The sequence below is a fragment of the Phoxinus phoxinus genome (assembly GCF_949152265.1).
Source record: "Phoxinus phoxinus genome assembly, chromosome: 1".
Classification (NCBI taxonomy): Eukaryota; Metazoa; Chordata; class Actinopteri; order Cypriniformes; family Leuciscidae; genus Phoxinus; species Phoxinus phoxinus.
The window spans coordinates 13,509,021-13,519,595 of record NC_136876.1 but is presented as its reverse complement, the minus strand read 5'-3'; the positions used below and the strand labels follow the sequence as shown (position 1 = coordinate 13,519,595).

The window sequence follows — 10,575 nt, the reverse complement described above, 5'->3', positions numbered from 1 at the left end:
TAAGAACTGTTCACTGAAAGGTTCTTTGGGGAACCAAATATGGTTATTTTATGGTATTTAATGGTCCTTTTGGAACCATTATTTTTTTCCAGAGAACCACAACAAATCACCATTTGTTCTCCATTTTAATTCTGTCCAGGAGAAACAACTGAGCCATTAAAGAGCCATTTGTCATGAACACAAATTAAAAAAAACCCCTGATCAACCCAGCAACAACAACAACAAAAAAAACGAATGAAAAACTTAATTATTAACATATGTGAAGTGTCAAACAGGGAATTCTGGTAATGACAGAGGCTTTTCACAGTAAATTATAAGATGATTTGTTCATTTTTACCTCCAAAAATGGTACATTTAATAGTATTTTACTGTAAAATTACATGAAATACAAGAATAGATCTATTTTTCCCCTGTATATAATAAGAGAACTTACTATTAACCAATTCACCGATTTTTACTGTAGCATTTTTACAGTAAAAATTACGGTAAAAATCTTGTTAATTGGTTAATATTGAGTTAAACAAAAACCTGCAATAGATCTACCAGGACAGTTTAAACAATTTTACAGTAATATACTGTTAAATGTTCAGACTTTGAAAGATTTACAGTAAAAAACCCATATCTGATATTCCTATTGTCTGTGTGAGACTTTCACGTCTGATTTTGTTTTAAACAATCATGTTTCTTGATAGTTTTTTTTTATGACGTAGGTATGGGTTTTGTGTCACATACTGCGTTGTTTAATTAATGTTTACTGTATTATGCCAGTGCCATGCGTGTTACCATGATGGTGTTTGGTATTTGTGTCCATGACACTGGGTGCAATCTGTATTTTAATTTTGCAGCTTGTGGAAAAGCTATTTATTAATTGATCATGAGTTTTTTTTTTAACTGCCTGCAAAAGTACAGTGCCTATCAATAATTTAAACAAAACAGAGTAATAAGATCTATCATTATATATAATAAAGAAACACATCTATACATTATATCAGTTAATAAAATAAAGCCTATTCAGGGTTTTTTTTTAATAGTAAATTTAAGTTCAGCCCCGTAAAAACTAAAATGTTGCTATACATTTTTTTAATTTTTTTGCTATAAGATTTTTTTTTTACTGTGTATAAATTGACTGTACAAATCATTAAATCTTGGAAGAATCGAGTTTACACTGAGACCTAATTGCAAACTGTTTTGAAAATCTGAGCAGTTTGAGACATGACTGAGATCCATTCTGAAAAATAAAGGTTCTTTATTGGAATCAATGGTTCCATTTAACATCCATAGAATCTTTCCATTCTACAAAAGGTTCTTTATAGTGGAAAAAGGTTCTTTAAATTGTTAAAAATGTTCTTTATACTAAAAACAATTAGTTATTTTTGAACTGATCACTGAAAGGTTCTTTGGGGAACCAAAAATGTTTTGAATAGGCCTACATTATATTTTTAGACCTTTTTTTACACAACCACAACAATTCACCATTTGAATTCTAAGAAACTAAGCCATTAAAGTGCCATTTGTGTGTGTGTGTTTTTTTACTCACCGTTTCTTCAGATAATCCAATCCGGACATGATTCAATCTCGGCACAGAAGTTATGAATGGTTTTAAAAAAGACGCTTTACACAAAATATCAAACGAGAGATACAGTCCTTGCATAGTTATGTACAGTAGATAAAAAAAAGATAATGTGCTGTTATAAATTGAGCTGTTATCAGTCCGTTAGACCAAAGTACTCTTTTTCTCGGTGACCGGCGGCTCGTAGGTGGTCATCATCTTGTTCTGGTCCCACCGGGCGTTGGCGGGCGAGCTCTGCATGACCACCAGCCGGATGGGAGCGGCGTTGGCGTTGGGCACGGGGTCGGGCGCGTACTCCTTGGTGGGGTCTTTGCCCTGGCAGTCGTAGAGGATGCAGGAGATGAGGAAGACGAGGAGGAGGATGACATAGCTGGCGATCAGTATGATGAGGTTGAGGGTGACCGGGTCGATCTCCACATCGTCTGCGATGAAGCTCATGGTGCCGGCGGCGGAGGACTGAGAACCTGAAGGACTGAGTCGGACCCTGAGCGCTGTCTCAGGACATAGAGACCTGAGAGGGATTAGTGCACACAAATCCCTCTCTCATTCAGCCTGTCTATCTCTCTCACACACACACTCACACACATGTTGTGTTTTCATGTTTTATGGGGACTTAGACAACGATTTTATACTGTAAAAACTGTATATTCTATCCTCTGACCCTAAACACACACTCACACACACACACACGTTGTGTTTTCATGTTTTATGGGGACTTTCCATAGACAATGATTTTATACTGTATAAACTGTATATTCTATCCTCTAACCCTAAACACACACACACACACACACGTTGTGTTTTCATGTTTTATGGGGACTTAGACAACGATTTTATACTGTAAAAACTGTATATTCTATCCTCTAACCCTAACACACACACACACACACACACACACACACACACACACACACACTCTCTCTCTCTCTCTCTCTCTCTCTCTCTCTCTCACACACACACACACTCTATCTTTCTCTCTCTCTCTCACACACACACTCTCTCTCTCCCTCTCTCACACACACACACACACTGTCTGTCTCTCTCTCTCTCTCTCTCTCTCACACACTCACTCACACTCTCTCTCTCTCTCTCTCTCTCTCTCTCTCTCACACACACACACACACACACACACACTGTCTGTCTCTCAGTTTTGAGTCTAATGTGCTTTATTGGCATGACTAATAATTGTACATCTGTATCGCCGGAGCATTTACGGCTTATAACCTCTGTCTGTCAATCACTCAGTTTTAATGCATTTTGTTGGCATCACAAACACATTTGTACTGCCAAAGCATTTGCAGATGAGCTTCCAAGGACAGAATAAAAAATTGTGTAAGTCAGTAAGATGTTTTTGAAAGAAGTTTCTTCTGCTAACCAAGTCTACATTGATTTGATCAAAAATACAGTAAAAACTAATATTGTGAATTATTATTACTATTTGACTAAAACTATAGAATTTCCAGCATCATTACTCCAGTCTTCAGTGTCGCATGATCCTTCAGAAATCATGATGATTTGATGCTCAAAAAACATTTCTGATGATTATCAATGTTGAAAACAGTTGTGCTGATACTGTCTTAAAGAATAAAAGCTGCCCCCAAAATGGTGGTGTAAGTCACACTTAAAATGTCTGAATCTCATTGCATTGATTAGATAAAATATTAAATAAAAAAAAATCACATTTTTCAAACGTGTTCATGTTAATTAATTAGTTAATGTTGAACAGCTTTGGTTCCAGTGTGTGAACTTGAAGAGAACTGACTTCATATGTGCACTAAGGCCTCATTTACACAAGAATGATGTACTGAAAACAGAATCATGTTCCTTTGCGTTTTTCTCGCACTGATAACGTTGTCAAAACGATCCGCGAAAACGGAAAACACTGTATTATTTCTTGCCAGTAATTGGCGATGTCATTTTGTAATACGTAATACTCATGCACATGACGTCACGGTGTTCACAAATGTGTGTTTTTGTAGTTTACACAGAAATGATAACGGTATCGTTTTTGAAACCTACAATGCATAAAAAGCCAAAAATGGTTCCTATATGACACCACTATAAAAAACCTATAAAAAAATTGGATCCGTTATTTTTAAGGGTGTATGTGTAGATATATGAATGAATTTCATTGTTTTGCTATCACTGACTGGTGGTGACTCCAGCAAAACATTACTGCAGTTTGAAATCTAGAGTGAAGTTGTTGTATTTGTCTCTATTGTTTTTTGTGTTTCATTTCTTTAAGACACGCTGATTAATGTGTGTGTGTTGTGTGTGTGTGTGTGTTAACAGCACAGGGCTCCTGTGTAATCCTAATCTTTATTGTGAGGAGGGATTGAACCATCTGTTTTAGCAGCGTTCACTATAATCTATCACATTATGTGAGACAGAGATACACAACACTGAGACAAGTCTATGTTATCCTAAATGAAAAATATATGAAAAATGAAATAAAATAGAAATGGTAAAACTGAGCCTAAACTAAAATGCAACTAAAGGCTCCAAAATGCACACAAAATAAATAAATGAGCACTAAAAATATAATACAAACTTATTTAAAAGAGAAACTAGAAAACACACACAAAAAAAACAACATCTGCTTTTACAACATTTAAAATCCCTCAGTTCTCGCCATCTCTGAAAGCTGATTCTGTTCAGCTTTTGTTTAAGATTCTCACACACACACACACACACACACACACACACACACACACACACACACACACACACACACACACACCTCTGCCACTTTCCCACTTACCAGACACGTTTCAAAGTAGGCGGAGCAAATTCTCTCTATTCACGACACGCCGGCCTGTATGCAATTTCCCGCGAAAACCATCCTGTCAGGTCTAAAATATAAACAGTTTTAATCGATGTATAAGACAAAAATACGTTTTGGAAGAAGGATTGACAATATATTGACTCGTAATTATAATTTTGTTCATTTATAACAAAAAAGTTGCAATGGCTATGTATAAAAACAAAGTTAACACGTATAGGCCTATTTGAAAATCATTTCAAAGTTCAGTGTTCTGTCAGTCATTGGTAATTACCTCAGGGGAAAACAAATGGGGTATAAATGGTGCATATTAGCAAATCAAGCCCTTTTAGCACACCAAATCAAATCTGTCAGAAAGCAAGAGAGAAACATGAATCTACAGATCAACTTTCTATCAGAAAGAATGTACCCATAAAATGAGTATGCAAGACATGAATAACTCACTCGGGATCTTTCTCCATGACAGCAGGTCTGTTCAGTAATATTCAGTGCAGTGTCTCTTTTAAACAGCAGAGGGCAGAAGTGCTCAGGACTGAAAACAGGCCTCATTTAAACAACACATGCACTTCGACTGTTGAATCTACATGAACATGCGTCGGAAATAGAATTATGCTCTTATATTATCCATGTTGTTGCAATGAAAACTGCATTTATGAAATGAACACATTCAGATTTGTGGATGCAAAATCCACATGGCATTTCAACTGCTTAGTAAAGTAACCGGACAGAGAGAGTTATTAAATGTAACATGATTAGAGGAATTATTCAAACACAGCTGGATGACACACATGCTCAACTTTAATACTTAGTGATAAAGGCTTAATCAGTAAAAAAAAAAAAAAAAAAAAAAAAAAATGTAATATAGTGATTAAAAATAAATAAAATGGCAATAATTCGAGAAGCCCTGATCTCTCTCAGCTTGAGGAACAGATTGTTGCCATCATTCATTCTGCTGACATTATGAAACTGATAAGTGAAAAACTCGGAGATACAGCGGCACCACAACATCTGTGCAGGACTTTTAAAATCGCAAGCTGTTTTTCAGCCAGCCAGACTTTTATATAATGAATAAGCAGGAATGAAATGTTTTATGCATTATCAGTGTGTGTATTGAGAGGTACGGGTGGAGTCTGTCCAGTCTCTCTCTCTCTCTCTCTCTGTCTCTGTGTGTGTGTGTCTGTGTGTGTGTGTGTGTATACAGAAGTGGTGCCAGAGAGAGAGAGAGAGAGAGAGAGAGAGAGAGAGAGAGAGAGAGAGAGAGAGAGAGAGAGAGAGAGAGAGAGAGAGAGAGAGGGAGAGAGAGGGAGAGAGAGAGAGAGAGAGAGAGAGAGAACATCCCGGTTCCAGGGTCATGTTTGATAACGTCAGAAGTCCGACGTCATGTTTGACTGACGTGCATAAACAAAGTTTGTCGTGTTTATTCCTGTTCCTGCATCCATGTGTCACTGTTGCGTTTACACTAGATGCAAATAAAGAAATGTCTCTCTTGCCTTTGAATTGTTCCTAATGAAAGATTTTCTTAGAGAGTTATTTGCACAGTGTGGTAATTTCAAATGTTGTAATAGTAGGCCAAGAATATAGTTTTGCAAAGCAATTTGTGAATCGCAAAAGAATAGTTCATTAGTCAATTCTTTGCAATGAATTGGTTAGATCGGTTTGCAAAGCGGTTTGAATTGTTGCTTTTTGAATCCCAAAAGAATCATTAATTTTAGTCAATTATTTTCAATGAATCAGTTAAATCAGATCGCAAAGAGTTTTGAATGAGTGCTTTGTGTATCTCAAAATAATCGTTCTTACTTTAGTTATTTTCAATGAATCAGTTAAATCGGTTTGCAAAGCGGTCTGAATGTTTTGTTTTTTTGTGAATCCCAAAAGAATCATTCATTTTAGTCAATTATTTCAACGAATCAGTTAAACCAGATCGCAATGTGATTCCCCAAAATAATTTTCATTCTAGTTTACAATTATTAATTTGCATAAAATATGGATATTTCCTATGCAAAAAAATCATTGGCTGTGCTCAGAAAGGCTAGCTGCAAATTGAAATTTGTTTATTGCAACATTTGACATGCAATGCATGTGGCGCCGGTTAATGCTTTTTGCTTTTCTCTCCCCAGAGTTTAATGCGTGGGGGAACATCGACAAAGAGTCTTGAGAGCCATAGACAGCATTTTATTTCCCTGAACGACCAGCGGAGTTCAGAGAAGACGGACTTTCTCAATGTCTCTGGAAGCAGCGCTGGAGGATTGTGTAATTGGTACATTCTGTAATTGGAACGATAAACCAAGAATAATCATATCAAGGGTTTGCCAGACAGAAATTCTATAGTTTAATCCAATTTCACACTAATAAAAACCCAAGAAACTAACATTTGGAAGCATTGTTGGAAGAATCAACATAAGCGTATATAAGTCTACTAATTTACTTGTAAAGTTCTGTTCAGTTTAAAGACACGTGAACTGGCAGAGATTTCCAAATGAACTTTACGCGGCGCGAACTCTCATATTGAATCTCATGTTGAAATGACCTGTGTGTGTGTGTGTGTACTGCTCTGAGACTGAGCCTATTTATCGTGAACTGCGGAGACGGGTCCATTAGACATGGACAGCAAAACGAATTTGATTATGACAGAGAGAGACACTCACACACACATATGGAGACTGAACTTCATGCCCCTGACAGTACATGAGTGTGTGTTTATGAATGAACAGGGTATATTTGATTGAGTGTTTTACAACACTAATGCAATAGTTTTATGAGTTTTATGAGGTAATTGCAAGCCTATAAGCTCATATCCAAATCTCTCAGTTTTGTCTCTATCAGAAATGACTTCATACTTCAGGCCTACTTACAGGGACAATTCACCAAAAAATTATATTTCTACGAGAATAAATGTTTCTGTTAAATTTTATTTTTACTTAATAGGCCTACACTTTGCAGAGAAAACAAATTCAGAGAGACAATTTCAATATGACTGAAAACCGAAAAATATGTTATATAGGCCTATAAGTGATTTCTGATTCATAGATTAATCATTTGGGTTTTTTATAGGCTATAAATTGGGTTTGCTAAAGCCGTCTGAAAGATAGTTTTGCAAATCTGAAAATAATCTTTCATTAATCGATTCTTTTCTATGAGGTCAAATTGGATAGCAAAACGGCCTCATCGATTATTTTGTGATTTAATTGAGAAATAAATTAGAGCTCTTTGCTTTTTGGGATTTCCCCGCTTTAAAAAAATCGACTAGAATGAACGATTATTTTGCTTTGCCAAATTATCGTTCACCGCCCGCAAAAGAACCGGTTATTTTAGTGGGTTATTATAGATGATCATTTTAAATGATTAAATCAGATCTCAGATCGCTTCGCTAAAGTGGCCCAAACGACTCCTTTCGCGAATCATACCGGGCACATAAATTCATTTTAATGAATCGGTTGGTTCACACAGTGGCCAGAGCTAGCTAGCCTTAGCCTAACTTACTCGTTTCGCGAAAAGTAACGGGAAGGGATTCTAGTAGGCTAAATTAATTTTAATGAATCGGTCGGTTCGGTTCACAAAGCGGTCTGCGGTAAAACGAAACGTTTCGTGAATCACAAAATAATCATTCAGTCACTTAATAATTTTAACGAATCAGCCAAATCGGTTAGCATGCGGAACGACTCACGAATCAAAACTGCAGTTCCTCGGATAAAACACAATGGGATACATAGCCTACATATGATACAGGTAATTGCTTAACCTGTTTTTTGAATATTAATTATAAGCTATATTTGACTTGACAACACTCCGACCACGGAACTGTAAACGAGCGTATTTCTTCTCGCTTTGTGCGTGTACGTTAGGCCTACGCAAACCTGCGTTAGTGAGCGAGTCACTCGGACTCGGCTCAGATCATCGATCGCTCCTCGGCTGGCGTTGTTGGGTCAGTCTGTGGGGTGTCTGGGAACCCTTTCCTTCCTGAGCCGGGCTGCAGTGTTTGTGTTAGACCAGCCGAAAGCCCTTCTTCTGGGTGTGGGAACCGACTCCTCCCTGGACTCCACATTTCCTCTAGTCAAGGACTGACTGAGCGGCCGAAGCCCAGGCCGATCTGAGCCGAACATTCAACGCGCATGTGTAAGAACAACATACACATTTTACACATCATACAGAAGAAATACGTAGGCTGTTCACAAATAACAGTTCATAGACAGAACACTTTGTTTGCAGGTAAGCCCTAGTTTTCTGAGTAGACATCTGGGTCAGTCATTCTTGGGATTCGGTGCCGTTGTGTCCAGTTAAGATCATGATCCTGCCTTAAAATGTTGAACAATATCAAATTTAAACCTGTTTTGTCATAAATAATCCACTTGAACGCTAAGCATATTCAAATTGATTAAAACAAATTAAAAAACTTTTTACAGTATTTTGAACGACCACATCAAAATTTTGTCCCCAGGTCTGTCGCCTATTTTCATGATAAACAACACTTCCCAACTTTTTTACATTGTTGGGTATACGGTATGCATATCATTAATGATTCTCTCTAATTTATATATATATTTTTCAATTATTAAATTTATTTGAACAATTATGATCTTTTTTTTTTAGCTTGTCCCTCAATTTATTGTCCACCCTGTTATCTTGACTATTTCCCCTTTAAATTAGTTACTTGCGCAAGTGAGTGAGATCCTCAATTATTAAATGTGATCAACCTTAGTACGTCCAAACCTGTTATAGGAAATATGAAAGGGAAAAAAGTGAATAGAAAAATCACATTTTAAAAATGTTAGCTTGTTTTTGCTCATTGGCTGATTTTAGGCCAGAATGTCCACCCTGTTATATCAGAAGAGCTAACAGAGTGGACACCGAGAGTGAACATAGTGATTGTAAAAGTAATTTGTTTCAAGTTGAAAGTAGTGCATTTAAAGTCTTGTTTGCAACGTTTTAGATATCTAAATCCAGTTCAAAATAAAGTAAAATTGTGTTTGTGAGCGATAGGAAATCATCCATCCATTTTTGATACCACAATTGTCCATCACTTGTTATTAATAATGTGTTCACCCTGTTATCATTTTTTTTTTACAATAATTTCATAAAACTGGCAAAAAACATACTGATAATTCAGTGACAATGGAAATTTGCTATAGTATCAATAGTACTTTGGGGGGAAAAAATGCCTTTTAGGCATTTGTACCTGTCACTGTGGACATTTTTGATCTTCCATTTAATTTACTTTTTTTATTAAATGGTTAAATTTATTTACCCGAACCTGACCAGAATATATTTTTAAGTGTTTTACATCTATCACGACTACACAATCATTTCTTAAAATTAATTAAAAACTGAGTTTGATTTCCTACATTTTATGATGATCAAAAGGCACAGAATACCAGAAATGACCCATCTGTGCTGTTCATATGTTCTAATAATCAATAAAAAATAGAATATGAATAGAAATGATTTACTAGTTGTCATCCATTAAGAGTCTAGAGCCATAAAGCTACATAGATGTTGTTGAGATCTCTTCTGAATCTCCAGAGGAGACACATGTACGAATACTGGGAAACAACTGGAGACTTCAGCAAAAAAATGCTATTTCCATTTAATCTAAAACCAATTGAGATATTTTTATACGAGTGGGTAAAATATTTTTCTGGGGTAAAATAAATTTTTCTAAAGGCGTCATCTGTGTATTTTAGTTTCCCCTCAGTGGGTCACACACTTTGCCCCGGATTCGGCCTCTCTTAAAAAGCTCCACGAAAAACCCTTTTCACGCTCGTCCCTCGGCGGAGGAGGAGGAGGAGGAGGAGTGTTCACACTTCACAGATAATAATAACGCCCTGCCATCTCATAAACACACACTCCTGCTGTGGCCGACAGTAACCTGCTCACATCTTTAAATTTGACATTACTATTAGAATAAAACACTTGCCATAAAAAAAGTCTCTGTGACCCCAAGTGGAGAAAGTCGTGGAGTTTAAAAGAGATTAACTGCTTTATAATATGATGTAATTTAACTTTTCCAACTTTTATTTTAAGGGGAAGTAGTCAAAAAAACAGGGTGGACAATAAATTGAGGGACAAGCTAAAAATACTTGATGATAATTGTTTAAAAAAAATCAATAGTTGAAAAAAATATGTACATTAGAGAGAATCATTACTGATATACCCAAGAATGTAAATAAAGTTGGAAAAATATCATATTTATCATGAAAAAAGGCGACACAGGCCTGGGGACAAAATT

General features: G+C 36.3%; 1 protein-coding gene across 1 annotated transcript; it reads right to left on the bottom strand.

Moving 5' to 3' along the window:
* Window positions 1-1,537: 1,537 nt before the first annotated feature.
* On the bottom strand, window positions 1,538-8,469 carry LOC307004246 (small integral membrane protein 36-like). The gene is made up of 5 exons (XM_079623346.1): window positions 8,207-8,469; window positions 4,797-4,932; window positions 4,627-4,699; window positions 4,332-4,413; window positions 1,538-2,081 (listed from the first exon to the last, which is right to left on the bottom strand). The coding sequence occupies exon 5, from the start codon at window positions 2,006-2,008 to the stop codon at window positions 1,715-1,717; it is 294 nt and encodes a 97-aa protein (XP_079479472.1). The 5' UTR covers window positions 2,009-2,081; window positions 4,332-4,413; window positions 4,627-4,699; window positions 4,797-4,932; window positions 8,207-8,469; the 3' UTR covers window positions 1,538-1,714.
* Between the last annotated feature and the right edge of the window lie 2,106 nt (window positions 8,470-10,575).

What these genes read in the sequence shown, in the direction of transcription:
- LOC307004246 (XM_079623346.1), bottom strand. Translation starts at nt 2,008, where the DNA reads ATGAGCTTCATCGCAGACGATGTGGAGATCGACCCGGTCACCCTCAAC.